This window comes from Larus michahellis, chromosome 3, assembly GCF_964199755.1.
Source record: "Larus michahellis chromosome 3, bLarMic1.1, whole genome shotgun sequence".
Lineage (NCBI taxonomy): Eukaryota > Metazoa > Chordata > Aves > Charadriiformes > Laridae > Larus > Larus michahellis.
The window spans coordinates 71,641,510-71,658,201 of record NC_133898.1 but is presented as its reverse complement, the minus strand read 5'-3'; the positions used below and the strand labels follow the sequence as shown (position 1 = coordinate 71,658,201).

Sequence of the window (16,692 nt, the reverse complement as noted above, 5' to 3'; positions counted from 1 at the left end):
AATTACGAAAATGCAGCTTCCTCTCACCCCCATCCTGAGAAAGATTATTTCCTTCCAATCTCCAGAAGTCTTGTCTTGTGTTCCCTTGAAACTGATCCTAGTTCGGCAAAAAAAAACAGGCCAAGAATTTATGCAAGAGCTGAATGAACTTGGACCTTGTTCTGTATGCTTTGGAAGGGGACAAGGGAAAAAAGGAAGTCTTAGGAAAACATCAAGCAGGTGTTAAATGTTTGCAAGGATGTAGAGTTCATACGGGTTGAGAATTATAAGATAACAGTGACTGCCTGTTGCATGAGGGCAGTCTGTAACCGGACAGGGCAGGAAGGATGTAGGAAAATGAATGGTTTCTGGATAGCAAAGACAGAAGATTGTGGGCGCTGCTGACAATGATCATGGCAAAACTCTTCTGCTGCTGGGAAGATGAGGCTATGAAAGAACTGGGGAAGAGCTAGGAAATAAAAAATCAAAAATGAAAGTTGACCATAGCTACATGACTCTAAATAAAGCAGAATATGGATTATTTTAGTAAACCAGGTGCTTACTTTCAGGGATGTAAATTTGCCAGAGAATACACCGCGCTTGCTAGGATGGCTATAATGCAAAGAATGGCTTTCAGTAGCAAATTATGCAGCTGAACAGTACCTGTGCAAAATGGTTTTATTTTGTAATTAATATTCTTTAAAAACTTTTCTTTCCTTCCAGGGATCTGAAGTGTTTAGGGTTTTTTTTCTCTCCACAGTTTTAACACCTTATTTATTTTCCAAAATCATTTTTCTTTCTTTGAGCTGTTCATATTGTTCAGATATTCTACCAGCCACTCACGGGTAATATTGTGAGTGGATTCACCTAGTGCTTTTTGCTGGGTGGATTTACTCATCATGACATGAACGGCAACTTTTTTTTCTGAAGTGACTTTATAAGGCTTTTCTTCTTGCAAGCCTGGTTCATGTGTTGCCAGCAGTTGTGGTCTCACTCTGGTGTTCCCAGACCTGGGAAATCATATTTTTGCATTCAAGGATGCTTGCTTTGGTGTTACTTTCAGGGGTTTTCTCATTTCTTCTGGCAAACAGCTGATGAGCCAAACCATGGAACTTTGCAATTCTATTACAATATTCTGTAGCAAACCCAAGTGTATGTTTTTTTCTTTAACCGCCTGAGAAAGTCAAATGTATTGCTGTGTCACAAGAAATATGCAGCAGTTTTCATAGGAACATACTGGGAATGTAAAATACACAGAAAACAAATGTCAGTCCGCCTGAACATAAAGAATTCTTAAAGCATAAAAAGAAAAAAATCAAATGAAAATTTTTTTCAGTCTTTGGCAAAGACTTTATAAAAAATGTTTGTATGCTGCTGGAGTTCCTCTTTCGTTGCAAAAAGATGACTGAAACATCTGTCTTCCAGTTAAGGTCTCTCCTTATTGTTATGATTTCCTAGCTTGCATCTTTCTGCTTTGCCTAAGGAGCAACTACTTACTTATTTCACAGCTCACTGCATTTAAACACCAAAGGTGACAGCAGTCCTTTACAAAAACAAACAAACAAAACAAACAAACAAGCAAACAAAAAAAAAACAAAACCAAAAAACCAAACCGAAACAAAACTAAAACCACTAAAAAAAAAAGAAAACATGGAGAAGAGGACTGTTGTCAATTGAAGATTAGATGAATCTACTGTTACACCTTTGAGCGATGGAAGGCAGAGTGCAATATGTGCTCATAGGTGGTAGAAGACGATGTATTCATTTGAGTGTATGTGTATATTTAAAAAAAGATAATCAAGCATCTGTGCATCTGAAACTGAAAGTCCATGTGTGTGTGTATGGCTGACTGTGTTCTCCCTAAACTCTTATTTTTGAAAATACACTGTACTTCTAAATTTTTTTTAGGCCTGAAGTGAACATAAAGAAATACACAGGTTGCCTCAAAGAGATTGAAATTTCAAGGACACCGTATAATATATTGAGTAGTCCTGATTTTGTTGGTCTAACCAAAGGATGCACACTAGAGGTTAGTCTGACTTCCATGTATTTTGGTCTTAATGGGTATAAATGTTTTCTGGTTTCTGATTTTATGGCATAACATATTAATTGCATAAGACATAGTCAGATGCACATAGGGCTCTAACCTGAAAATCAGAACAGTTATATTTAAAAGAAAGAAAGATGAATGAGTGTGATCACCAAATAGACCAGTTTTCCAGATCCTAACTTCTTGGACAGTATCCCTGGACAGTTGTGATATCCCTATGCCTAAAGGGTAGGATTTTCTGAAATGCTTAGCAGTGGTCCAGTTCTGATTCCACTGACTAAAATGGGAATTATTGACAGTAATGAGGATAGAATTAGGCACAGACAATATTGCAAAAACCTTAAAAAATTTTGATGGGCATAAAATCCAGGGATTTAAATTATTTTCTTTTGAAAAAATGTTATTATAAAATCATTCACTACAGAAAACCTGAGGTACTTTGAAATTCACAGTATATTTGGGGGTAACTGAAATAAAGTCACCTTTAGGATAGGAACTGTAGAGTACTTACTGTTATGAGCTACCACTGAGCTGGAAGGCGCATTTCTTACTAATCACTAAGAATGTGCAAAATTGGTGTCATTGTTTTGACTTCACTTATAATTCAAGTCAGTTTACTTACAATTATTGCTGCTTCTAATTAACAGGTTTTCAATGCATATACAATTCAAGGAATCTGATCCTAAGTTTGAGAGAGAATATAGTAATTTTCCATGGAAAAGTAGAGTATTATATAAAAAAATATTTCCAGTGGCATTTGTCTCCCAATAAATAGTTTATATTTCTTCCCTGGAAATGTGTGCTAGTTTTGCAAGCAGATGTATAATCTAGAGTTCCATATCAGATACCACTACAGCAAATCCAAATGAGTTGTTGTTAAACAAATGCTCTCCAAATATTTTTCTCCAAAACATTGAAGATTTCCTTTGAACAGTGACTGGAACCTGTCCAGGCCAAAATAAAGATGAGTACCTTCCTTTGCTGTGTTTATCACTTCTATCTCTGGCCTTCATCAGAGCAAAAATCGGACATCAATGGGACTCTCAGACAGGATATTAGACTAGGTGGATCTGTCATGAGATGGCCATTTTTAAGTTTTCAGGTTTGTGCCAAAGCTAAACTGTAAACAACCAGATTGTTCAGATGCTTTTGAATCTTACAAATGGAGTTCAGCAAAAAATTCCTACAGAAGTTCCTATTGTAGATTCTTTCCTGAATAGGAAAGGATAGTTGTGTTGATTTTCTTCTGTTGCTATGATTCTTAGAAAAAACTTAGTTTTTCACATTATTCCAATACTGAAACCTCACTTTCAGTATTGGAAATCTAATTGGATTAATCATTTTACTGAGGAATTAAATAAAATACCCTAATTGTACAAAACAGGATATGTACGATAATTAAAATGATAATTAAAAGCAAAAGGTAAAGACTTGATATATGTTCAATTATTTAAATGCCCTCAGATTTCAGAGAAAGGTGAACATCATCAGCAATTATTCGTTCTGGCATAATCTATTATCTCTGTATCTCAGATCAGTTCTACTGTACTAAAAAGTGGTGAGTTATTTTAGGAGAACTCACTGTTTCTATAGACTGCTCTTCCCCCACTGGAAGAGTACTAGAATTGGCAGTGATTACAGAAAATCTTCAGGAGTATGCACTGTTTTATTATTTGATGACATATTCTACTCTTTAAATTGTGTTAATGGGTACGTACCAATGTCCAAACAGTAGGGCCACCTGCAACAAGTGCTTCATTTATGAGCCTGAGTCATCACGAAAGCAGTGGTGCTTAGTGAAGCAATAATGGTGAAGCAATAATGACTGATTAATGGAAAGTGTTTTCTGAGCACATTTGACAAATTATAGAATCTAGTTTATGTTCCTGTTGGCGGTTGTTATTTACCATATTGATTAAAAGCAAAATCCTACTGTATTAACTCAATCAAAAATATCTGTGAGCAGTTATTTTTAATCCAAGAGGATATGGCGAAATAATTCTGGAATTTTGCCTTCCTGTGAGACAGGATTCCAGAAATACTGTAAAAGCGCCAGATGTAAACAGGTAAATTAGTGTTTGCACAACATTCAGAGAAGTAAATTGCTTAGTGTTTATTATTACTTTCCATCTCTTTACACTAGTTATATTTACATAGTTTATTATTTTAGTTAAGAAATCTTTCTGCATGTTCATACTGTTGCTTTTAATCCTAGTAATGCACTTTCCTGTCCTCTTCTTCCTACAGAACATTTATACAGTTAGCTTCCCCAAGCCAGGTTTTGTGGAACTGCAGCCTGTTTCCTTTGACGTGGGCACAGAAATCAACCTCTCCTTCAGCACCAAGAATGAGTCTGGGATCATCTTGTTTGGCACAAGTGGCACGGTTGTCCCTCCCAGGAGAAAGCGCAGGTTTACTGGAAGGAAAGCTGCCCCTCTGAGGAGAAAGCGCAGACAGACGGGACAGGTACAAGGAACCTAGCAAAAGATAAGAAAAACACACAATTTCACTGAACACCTTCCTCTTGGTTTGTTTCAAGACACTGTCAGGTGTTTATACTTAAATTAAAATTCAGTGCTTGGGAATAAAATATTTCTAATGTTATCCTTTATCTGATGGAGAATCTGATAGAGGCTCAGAATTGTTGGGGTTTTTTTGCATTGGAGTAACTGTTTTCTCTTAAAGATTTACAAGAGGACATCCATAACTTGTTGCTAAAAAAAGAAAACCAGATTTGTTTTTCTATCATGTAGATGCTTCCATGTTGTTTTTTTAATCAAACCTAAATGTTAGAGAATACTCTTCTTCACTCATTCTGAGGACTTCCTATACACTATTAATGCTCGGAAACGTCTCTCGCTCCTGTTCATATAGACATAAATGAGGATCATTCCGTTTCCCCTGAGACAAAAAAAAAATATCTGCTAAAAGCAGTGCAAGATAAGCCTCCTGTTTGAGGTCACTGCTGTGGGATATAAGACTTAAGAGTGCTCCAGTCTTTCCTCCTCTCCCATAAAATACAAACCTGCAGTATAAATCATTTCTGAAGATGACAGAGTCAGTCTGTTCAGAGGAATTACTTTCAGAGTCCAAGTGACTAACTGGTAAAAGTGTGATTGCGGTTAGAAATTATTCAAATCTTGATTAATTAAAAAACTCACCGACAGACATACTACAACAGAGATAAAGAAAATATTTTGGTGCTTTCTTTGTTCGGGACTTCTGGGAAATGATATTTCATCCCTCTTGCCTGTTTTGGAAGAGAGCTCTCAGTGACCTGGAGGAACACACTCCAGGGACAACACATTATAATGGCTCACCCTCATGACATTAACTTCAGGGCAGAGGCTCCTTTATCATCACCCAGCTCATCAGGTCACAGAAGTGAGCACAACACTCATTGCTATAGTAACTGGAGGTTAGATCCTGAAATCCGCTACATGATATTGGTTGCTAGAGTAACTACTAGTGTGATTTGCCAGCCCTCCAAACGCAGAACTCACATGGAGATCAATGCTCTTTGGAGCTTGATGGGTTTAAGACAAGGCCTTGTAACAGCAAAAATCAGAAGAATTGTAGGTTAGAAGTCTCTATCCTTCCCTGCAGACAGGTATGCAGAGAGTCAAATCTTTTGATGAGGCTTTCCAGCATGCCCTTGTTTTACCTATTTCTCATTATAAGAATGCAAGAGAGTCTGAATACAGCAGCAGCAGCAGAACTGAAACTATGGTATCTTGGCTATGGTGAGCAAATTAAAAGCCAGTGTAAGAAAATAAAACATACACGCTAATGCAAAACTGAGTGAAATAATTTCTTTCCAACTGTGACTTGCCTTCTAATACTAACGTATACATTGCAGGCCTACTATGCAGTGTTCCTGAACAGAGGTCGACTAGAAGTGCATATCTCCACTGGGGTACGGGATCCCCACAGAATCACCATCAAACCAGAAGCTGGCGAGTTTCACGACGGCAGAGCACACTCCATCCGGATAGAGAGAGCTAAAGGGTAAGAAATACTAGAAGTGCTACAGACCACACAGCTAATTCAACAGGGCCAATATGCCAATGCCTGTATCAATCCATGTAAATGCTTCTGACGAGGCATTTAGTGTCATTCCATCCTCATCCAAAAATTTTTAGAACTTAGTTTCTGACAGCGCTTATTATTCTGCAGAGCTGTGTTTACATGTTTTCCTAGGCTATCAGCCTCTTTCTCCAGAGACCCGCATTTGTCTGAATTAGTATCTTTAACCTTCTGGTACTTGGCAAATATATTTTATTAATCAAATCTGTGGAGGAGAAATACTGCTCTGGTGCAGTAAATTGCCTTTTCAAGACATGCAGAAAAAAGACCATTTTCAAAGTATATAAAACAGCAACAGCACAGCAGACAGTAGCCTTTTTGTGCTGGTGTATATACCTGGGGTTATGGCAGTACCCAGCTAAATATGGTAAAACAGTGCAAACACACAGTCCCAGATAAATGGCAGTCATTCTTATTGCTGGAAAGCCATTGCAGACCTTCTCAGACCATGTTGTTTTAAACAGAATTTCACTTAAATTCTTTTGCCCTTTCTTAGACATTGTAAAAAATACTAATTACACTTCACCATTGAGAAAGTGACAAGAAACAGCATTGCTGTACTGTGTAGGACTCAGGCAGTCAGTATTATTTATGGCCTGGAAAGCCTTTGTTCCAAGCAGGGTTGGTTGTGGACATTTGGACATACAAATATGTACATACTGTACAGACATTCAGTGGATTAGTGCACTATGCACAATGTTGTTCTCTTTTGTTTTAAAAAAAAAAAAAGAGGAAGGTGTGACATCTAGCGTGTTACAAAATGCGCTTATCCAAGCATGCTGAACCCTAGGCTTCACCCTCTTACCCCAACAACACTGCAGCTTTCTTGAGCAACAGTTGCTGTCTATTTAGTCCCGAGGTGTCCTTCTGTCCTCTTTATAATCTGCTTTGTTTGCATTGTCCTTTGTCAGTATCATTTTCTGACTGAATTTCTATTCTATCCTTAAAAAAAAAAATCTTGTAAATAATGCCTTCAGACAATGTCTCTTCCCAGCTTCAATGTTTTACCTCCCCAGTTGGAGGTAAAACTGCATATTCTTTGGGAGAAAAAATGTTATTTTGGAAATGGATGACTGCATTTTGCAAAACATTTTGTGTCACTATGACAGAACACAAATATGCAGATGATAATAAGAAGCTCGAAACAACAAAGTTCTTTTATGCAGTGCTATAGCAAGTACAGTAGCTTGACCTGTGAGAGTACATTAAGACACAATTGCTGTATAATGCCATCCAGTGATGATGCTTGTTCAGATGAAACCTCTGTTGTCAAAGTAGCTCTGTTACAAAACAAATTGTCTGAACTCTGCAGTTTCTGTAACCTGAAATGGATGTGAAAAGATATAAATTAAGATTAGCCCCTCCTCTGCTCATGACAAACTCAAGCTTTATTTGATTAAATATGAGGAACGTTGTTTAAAAACTCTTCAGAGAGATAATTGTCCATATAATTATGAAGTATTTGCTTTCTCTTCCAAGGTAATTATAGGATACTGTTGAAGACTAATGCACATCATTGTCTGGTTCTGCTTGGAGCCAAAATGTTTACTATGGTAATGGCTAAAGATGAGATGAAATATTGCATGCTGATGAAAATATTGGCAATCAGTAGCCATGACTACCATGCAGATGCACAAAGGGTAACTCAAGTCTTGCCAGTCTGATTTCCCTACACTTAGCCTGGAGGCAGTGGAGAGTAGTGTCCTCCCTGGGACACTTCACAGGACCTAAATTAGTCTGTTGCTCTGAACTACCCCCAGAGAAATCTCTCCTTCTTTTTCCACTGCTGAAGGGTCTGGGGGAAATTCTAGAGATTGTACCAAAAAAAAATCTTTTAATACCTGTTTCCTCCAGCCCTTTGAAAAATGAATCACTTTCTTATTCTACATCTTTCTAGACCAAATCCATCGAAAACTAGAAGGAATCTGGGCAATTTGCATGTAGTACAACAGTTATCTAATTCAGGTGCTTAAGTCACTATTCAGTTCTGTCTAGGACTTGTGTAAATAACAAAGCCAAGTGTTTTACAGATGAAAACCAGTCCCTTTTCAAGAAACGTTTTCAATATTCATTTGCTAACATTTGTGATTATTGTTAAGGAAGAATATTGGAGTTCAATGTAATTTTGCCAACTCCAATTGAAATTGGAGTTTCAATATAATAAAGTTGAAAAAAGTGAGGTTATTTGCCAGAAACTTGATTATATCTGATATGTTTTAAGGATGCCCAGTAAGTCTGAAAAAATGAAGCTAATTACAGATACCAAACTTGGGTTTACATAACTAATTGTAGTCAAAGATGCTTCAATAGTTAGGTCCTGGTGTTTAGTTTTGCATGACTGTAACACATCTGAAATAAAAACTGCACTTCATAAATCATATCAGAGTTTACCAGACACACATATAGCTTTTTTTTTTTTTTGTGGTCCTGATTCTCTCCTGGCTAAATTCTATTAAATATAGTCTAACAACATAAAGAAATTATGCCAACTAGCATTCTGTATTCACCTTCAGAGATACTGAAGTTCTTATCCATCCCCTACAACTCAGCTCACCTTGTGCTGGATTTGTTCAGAAGCTGGAGATTTTCTATGTTTCATCAATGGTAAATTGTCCCAAAGACAGCAGTTAGATTTTTGACTCTTGTTGCTATACCTTATTATGTATGTTACCCATGAAAATAATCCACTGTCTCTCAATTCCACAGCCCTGACATTAACGCAGCCTTCTCAGTATACACAATATATGGCTTGGCAAACCAGTTTTACACTTTCTGTCCCCTTTACCATGTTTCCTTGTAAATGCGGTACAAACCTGCAATGTTTGTATTTCTGTAGCTTTGACAGGCAAGAGCATTCAGCTTTTCTCTCACGTTTGGATTCTTTCTTTTACCAGAATAATGCCTTTTGCTGTATTTACCCCTTTCCTCTTTGCTCTTTTTTCCATTTCCTGGCTTGGCTTGATCAGGCAGTGGTGCTGTGTTCCAGAGGCATCTACCTTCCTCCCTACAACCTTAACACTATCTTCCACAGGGCTTCTTTGTCTTTGACTTGTAGCATATGCATTATCCATGAGAGAGAATTGTAGCACTTGTATCAGTACATGGTGAGCAATCAGTAGTTCTCCTACTCTGCCATCTCCTGAAAAAAAAAAAAAAAAAGCCAACAAGATCTTTTAAAAAGTATATGGTATGTATCTGTGGTTGATTCTGTGATCAGAGCAGTCTGTAGCAGCGTTTGTCCCCCAGCAAGAAGGTAGTAACTTGTATAACCCAGGAAACAGGGAGCCCAAACAAAACATGACCTCATGCTGTTTCCACCCCGCTGAGCACTAGATGATTGTACCTACCGTCCCAGTACAGCAGGTGGGCCCTTACCAGGTCAGTGTTGCCACACTACGAACCACTTCTTATTCGACCAGTGACTGATATTATCGTCTCTGTGCAGCATGGCTTTGCCAAGCTCTGTCAAAGAAATACCAAGGAAGCACAGCAGTATCTGAAAAACTTCTAGTGGTTAATATGCATTTAATGTGAGCTGCTAATTAACATCATTTGGGTTGCTCAGTGTTATAGCTGGTGTGAGAGTAAACGGGGCCTGCGAAGTGGTGATTTCAATACGAGCAATAACCAGAATAAAATATATATTTCTTTGCTTTCACATCTTTTTCACAGGATGTTCACTGTTCAAGTAGATGAGGACAAAGTCCAGACTCAGAGATTGCCAACGGACCAGCCCATCTCTGTTAAGAAACTCTTCGTGGGGGGTACTTCTTCTCAGTTTCAGACTGCACCTCTCAGAAACATACCACCATTTGAGGGCTGTATATGGAATCTTGTCATTAATGCCACGTAAGTCTCACTGATGCCAACACATGTCCAGTTAATGAGGTCTGGTTAACTACTTTGGCTGCCAAAAGAAAACTCATTGTTGCAAGGAAGCATACTAACAGTAAGTCCTAGAATACGGTCTGTTTTCTTAATATGCCCTTCCTTTTTTTGTCTGCAGTATATGCTCTGTTTTACAAACACCTGTCTATTTATCCATAAAATCAGAGCAACTCAACAGTAACACTGCAATAAGACTTGCCTCAGTGATAGGCATTTATGGTGTACTGTAACAATTTATTTTAATTAAGGTTGATCTCCAAGATTATATAAATTCTGAGAACCACCATGGGAATTAATTTGCTTTGTGGAAAATGCATGCTGCAGTGATCTGGAAGGAATGTTTAAGTAAAAAGAAAGGGAATGGTGAATAAAGTAAAACCTCTATAGAAAGTTCCCATCTAAATCTTTCTTTCACATAACTGAAGTATCTCAATTAGGATCTCATCACCCCACATTCAGTGTACATCATAAATCATAGAATGGTTTCAGTCAGAAGGGACCTTAAAGATCATTTAGCTTGAACCCCCCTGCCATGGCCAGGGACACCTTCCACTATACCAGGCTGCTCAAAGCCCCATCCAGCCTGGTCTTGAACACTTCCAGGGATGGGGCATCCACAGCTTCTCTGGGCCACATAGAATCACAGAATGGTTTAGCTTGGAAGAAACCTTAAAAGATCATCTAGTTCCAACCCCCTCAGAGAGAAGGGCTTCTCCACAATGTGATTCAGCCTACCTAAGTTGGTAAAGCTTGACAAAGAGGATGCCTATCTGTCTGCACTGACTGTGGTAGGAAAGCCAATGGTGACTATCACATCTAATTTAAGGGTCCCACTTTGTACCTAAAAAGGTGGGATGAATCCTGGCTCTTGTGTCCCGTGAAGTGGAATTACACTGCAGCGTATAGCTGTTCTTTTTAAATGGGTGATAAAAAGGCAGAAAAAACCTAATTACATCAATTTCTTTGTGTTTTCTCAGCCCCATGGACTTCGCTCAACGCGTGTCCTTTGAAAATGCGGATATTGGCCAATGTCCCTCTCTAGAACCGGAGGTTAGGCCACCTGAGGATGAATATAAACCAATCCACACAACAGTTCTGATCCAACCTGAATCAGACACTAATGGGGAGAAAGAAAGACCAAGGACGACTCCTGCTTCCCCTCCTCCTGCACCATCTCTATCTTCAGCACTTGTAAGTGTAGATCAGTTCGCTCAGGTAAAGTTTGAAAAGTTCCAAGGCAAAATTGAAAAGCTAGCCATCAAGAATAATGAAGTCATTTGCCACAAAAATAGTAACAGTTCAGCATAATATTGTAAAGGGAACACCTTGTTGCAGGTCAGTAAAACCTGTGGATAATGGAAAACTGGTTGACATCATTTGCTTGGATTATCACAACGGTAATTTAAAGAACAACATAGGAAATAGAATTCCCTTTGGTTTGCATGCTTAGCCCTAACCTCTTGCACTTCAGAATGTAAGCCAAGCAATGTCTGATCGCGATTGGAAGGGAAATTTTCCTATGGGAAGTCCATGTCATTATGATATTTCTTGTGCTGTTCTCTGAAGCACATAACAGCCGTGTCAGTGACAGGGTGAAGAAACAGGTAGACCAGATGTCTGTTTGATAGGGCAATTCCTCCACTGCTATTTTATAACTTCAGTCAGGAGACTTACGAACTTCAGAACTGAAACCCCAGACGCTGCTAAATTGAGCTCAACTGTTGTTGCCAGAAATCTTAAATAGCTAGATAGCGGCAAGCAGTCTTGTACAACGAAATTTAAGAAGGAACTTCTTCTGTCACAAGTGTAACAGGTTTACCAGTTGATACAACAGTTTACTGTCCAGAAAAGATATGTTCAGATATCTGAATATTAAACTGAATAATACATCCACTGGAAGATATTCGGGGGGTGGGGGGGGGAAGGGACGACTCCTTTGCATTTTGTTACACCTGCATACAACCCACAGGTTTATGCAGGATATAGTTCAATATGAGCGAGGTTTCCAAACAGTGTGTGTGGAAATGTGTACCTGGAAATGGGAGCCTGGGGTTCAAGATAGGCAAGCTCCATCTTAATTATTACCCTACTCCAAGCCCCAGAGTTATATGGATCGGCCTTTTAATGCTCTAGGGCAGCATTTTTGATTCATTCCCACAAGGTGGAGTAGTTGTAACACAAGGGCTCCGATGCATCTTTCTGCTTGGAGTTAAAAGTAAGCAAATTTACAGTATAGTAAGACCACCATAGAAAGATAAGGAACCAGGCAACAACTAAGGAAAAAGGGTTATGCAGCTTAATGCTCACTGCTGTGAGAGAGTGCAGTTATATTATCCCTGGATCAAGCATTATAAACAAAATAAAAAAAACAACACAGAAGTGCATGAGAGAACAAGTGCACACTTTTGAAGACTCTAAGTACTAACTTTTAAATAGCAAAATTCAGAGGAATAGATCTACTCATTAATACCAGAAACTAGTCCCATCGTAACTAGGTGAGTTTTGTATATCTCAGATATAGAGCCATGATAACTTGAAACAGGAGTTCAAAATAAAAATCTAAATAAAACACTGTTACTCCACTTTCTCTCTTGGAAAAAATGAAACCGTTTTGGTATTCTGAAGACATGGAAGTGTTTTAAATAAAGCAAGCTTTTGGGTAGCTTTTACGTTCATCTAAGTAAGTTCTCCAAAGTATTTTTCTGGGGAATGTTGCAACAAATTAAGTAACTACAGCTTAATAATGAGATAGCACTCACATGACAGTTAATTACACAAAAGCTCAGTGTAGAAGGACGGCATACGGAAAATACACATCAGAAAAAAATTATTTCCACATAGGAGGCTTAAATAAGGTACCTGTTCTATTTAAGTCCTTTTAGGACCTTTTTTATCTCTATTATCCATCTGCATGTAAAGGGAGAGGGGGAGTTTAATCCCAAATGAAAAAAAACCCTACCCTCTACTAAAGGCAAGACAAGATCTAGAAGTAGGACAGTTGGGAAATATACTGGTCACCAGTCTGCTGCTGCTGCTGCTTGCTACGGACGCCAAAATGTTTCTCAACATTGGGTAACTGCTGCTTCTGCCTCATGTTATTCACTGCTTCTCAGGATTCGCTTGCCGCTGAAATGAAGAGCGCCAGCATTACTTCTGCATTTGACTCCATGACGGTATCTTCCACCATTTCTCCATGCATTACTTCATTGTTTTATTAACACTATTCGATGAGCTGTGGGGACTGTTTCAGTGGTGCTGCCTTTTTCCCCTAATTACTTGCTTTATAATTACTAATACAGCATTGTTTGTAGAGAATGTGTGACAGTCCACTAGTGGGCTTTTCTGTTCTTCATTTCCACTGTGATACATGCTTAACTTCTTGACCTTGACCTTCCGGTCAAGTCCCTGACATCTGACAAGACTCAAGTGTTAAGTGCAGCTGAAGAGTTCAGTCTTGGGGCTCTCAGGTAATATGGGAGATTATTAAGCAGCCATGTTTAAACCTAGAATACCTTAAGGCCATTACAGAAAAAACAAAGCCAGGATATTTTAATATAGGCATATAATCCATGCCTAGTTCACTGTCTCGTGAAGGCTGTAAAGCCGTCTGTCCTTAGATAAAGTGAAAGCAGAGAGAGACTTGGAATAAAACCTCAAAGTTTTTGAAGTGTGCCCTGTTAACTTTTTTCCTTTTACTGAAATTTCCACATCAATCTAATGAATGTTGATTAATATTGGTCAGTATTTATCCGTAAAGCTTGCTATGATTCCAACCATCACCATTGTGTCTAGTACTCTCCCCGACTCCCTGCCCTTCCTTACTTACAGTCCTCCTCCTGGGATGAAGAAAAACTGCCCTGTCTGATGATGCTGGGGAGCAGCTAAAGTGTCGGGGTCAGACCCTGTACTAACAAACCTGCCTAGGATTTACTGTCAGAATATGTCCTTTTACCATCTAATATGTAAAAGCGTGCCACAGAAAAGTGTGTGTTAGTGTATTTTCCAAGTCTTTCCTGTAGGTCTAGTACCATAATTAGTCCCTATCTTCAAATTTTAGCAGGCCCAAATGCTATTGAAAGTATCGTATACACAGTATTGTTATTAACATAGTTGTTAAGCTTCTAGATAAACCTGTAAAGCTTAAAATAATTAGAAACTTTACCCAGCATTATGGGAATATGTTGGGTTTTTTTTTTTATTTGATGATCACTGGAAGACTGCTGTCACACATTCATAGTTTGCTTTGGTCTGCTGAGTTTTCCCCATTTTTTCCCTCCATTGCACATTGGTGTACTTGTCATAATGCATGGTGTTCTACTCATATTCAAACCACCGCATTCATTGTGGAAAAGTCATTTTTAGAAGTGCTCTATACTGTTGTGAAGATTTTTTTTGTGTGTGTGTGACACCTGAAGGCAAAAAATGTAACACCACTGAAAAACTAAGTGAAAGGGGGAAAGAAATGTCCTCTTTGTGGCTGAAATCTCAGTGCCTGATGAGTCACTCATGGCATTTTCAAAATGTTTCACAGAAAGGGATCTTTGTCGGCAGAGCACTGCACCTTGTGCTTTGCAGGCCCTTGCTGAGTCAGGGCTCAAATAAGAGACTGTCACAAATCCAAAATGATATCAGACACAGTGCTTAAAAACAGAGCTGGCAGCTATCAAAGTTTGTTTTTTTTCCCAGCGGTATTGTCCTGATATTGTGTTGTGTTAGATCCTTTGAGTAGTTTCTTCACAATACTCTCAGTGGGAGGCAAAAGCTAGACATGAGCAGGGGCTGGTAATTACCATGGTCTCTCATTGCCCCAGGCACCCCTATACAAGAGCTTTAGGGCTAGAGATTAAAAGACCTGGTGAAATTAAAAAGAGAAAATTATACCGGGCAGAAGATATTTTACCTTTCATTGTTGCACCACTTTAAGATTAATAAAAGTGGAACAGACAGGGAGGAGTTTCTTTCTTTACCCCCCGGGTAATGTGTCTGCATTAGACAGCTCAGGGAGTTTAAGAGTTGCTACTTCTATCCATCAGTTATTTGGCTTCCCTTATTGTTTGTGGAGGCCTTTCAACAGCAACAGGGGAGACAACAGCACATTAAGCAAAGAATACAATTGTAAAACAATACAAAGTAGTAAAATGGGGGACTCATTGATAGGTGCAGGATCTGAAACTACTTTTAACTCATTATTTTTAAGGTGGCTAGATTGCAAGTCGACAGCAGAGCATCCCTTTAGAACTTAAGTCTTGCTTCATTTCTGTAAGAGGGCATCCTACTGTGTAAAACTCAGTTATGTGTGCTAAGAGTACACTGGGCTGCCTGGAAATCACTTAAGACTCTTGTAAACATCCACTGGTGGCATGAAAGCAGCAATGTTCATAGATTACTTTTATTTGCTTTTACAACCAGCTTACTGAGCTCTGCCTTTACAGCAAGTTCCTGTCATACTGGTTTATAACTTTAGCTGGTGTGATGAGACATCAACACGCTGGAAAACTGCAGGGCCAGTGTGCGGACTAGGTGGAATATTCTAACTTCTGAGCGCTTGGAAGACTTCCAGCATGTGTGCAGCTGAGACAGATAGATAGAAATTAGGAAGTTTGTCTGATTGCTGTATATTTTGCAGGACTCCTGTGCCGCTGACACAGAACCCGCCATTTTGGAAGGTGGCAAGCAATTTGGTCTTTCAAGAAACAGCCACATTGCAGTTGCGTTTGACGACACCAAAGTGAAAAACAGGTATATTGCTTTTTTCAGCAATGAGTTTTGATGGAGTAATGTCAAAATAAAATGCCCCTTCTAATATTCTCAAAAGCACCTCACAAAATTATGGGCGTAATCTGAAAAAGATCACGTCCCATGGCTAATTCATTTCATTAAGCAAACATAACAAGCATTAAAGCATGAAATCTAGGTAATGAAGTGCCCACCTAAGTAGCTCTCACAAAAGCAGTTTACCTCTTTGTTTGTAAAGGTTTGGGCGCACACAGATCCCAGACTGATTTGCAGACAAACAAACAGAAGAATGGAACCAGGTCATGCAACTGAGTTCATAGGTTGCTTTTTCAGAAGAAAGTTTCTCAGTTCAGTAACTTGATAATTTCTTGTAATAAGCAAACCTTTTTTCCGCATTTCCTCCAATAGTTAAGATGAAGCTTGCACACTAAACAGGCAAAATGACATTGCTCTCCCGAAGTATAACAATATATACATATACATGTTGATATACAAAGGAATTCACAGAGCTACTTATAAAAATACATCTTTTTTCAGTGGACTTGTGAAGCTATAACTTGTAAATTGTTCATTTTTGCTCTGAAGGCATGTCATCATTAAAAAACGTGCCATCTCACACACCACTAAATGTTTTTGCTGCCTTGTAGTTTACACGTACGCCAGCATCACACCTATTTTTACTTATGAAGATGCTGTACTGCATATTTTCACATATGCTAATTTTAGAAAACTAGGAGATTAATTAAAAGAAATATGTAATCCTGCAGTCCTGCCTGTCTTCTTTTCAAATAAGAATCCTGGCTTGATCATTTTCATGCAATGATTTTTCATGTTTCTATTATCAGCTACTTTCAGGTACTGACTTTGCAGCTAGGTTAGTGATGTGCTGCCAGTACAACCTTAGCTTCTAGATAATCTAAATCATTTCTTCCCAGGTTCTTTGCTGGAGGGAG

The 16,692-nt window shown here is 38.6% G+C and overlaps 1 protein-coding gene across 10 annotated transcripts in view; it reads left to right on the top strand.

The window, feature by feature from the left end:
* LAMA2 (laminin subunit alpha 2) overlaps positions 1-16,692 on the top strand; it is a 376,159-nt gene that overhangs the window by 348,392 nt on the left and 11,075 nt on the right. For 7 of the 10 annotated variants that reach the window (XM_074580763.1, XM_074580760.1, XM_074580758.1 and 4 more), the window contains 7 exons: positions 1,888-2,008; positions 4,277-4,495; positions 5,889-6,037; positions 9,788-9,964; positions 10,981-11,194; positions 13,117-13,176; positions 15,630-15,742. In XM_074580763.1, the coding sequence (XP_074436864.1) occupies positions 1,888-2,008; positions 4,277-4,495; positions 5,889-6,037; positions 9,788-9,964; positions 10,981-11,194; positions 13,117-13,176; positions 15,630-15,742 (1,053 nt within the window). The remainder of the gene's footprint in view (positions 1-1,887; positions 2,009-4,276; positions 4,496-5,888; positions 6,038-9,787; positions 9,965-10,980; positions 11,195-13,116; positions 13,177-15,629; positions 15,743-16,692) is intronic. The other 3 variants (XM_074580762.1, XM_074580756.1, XM_074580755.1) reach the window with 1 other exon arrangement.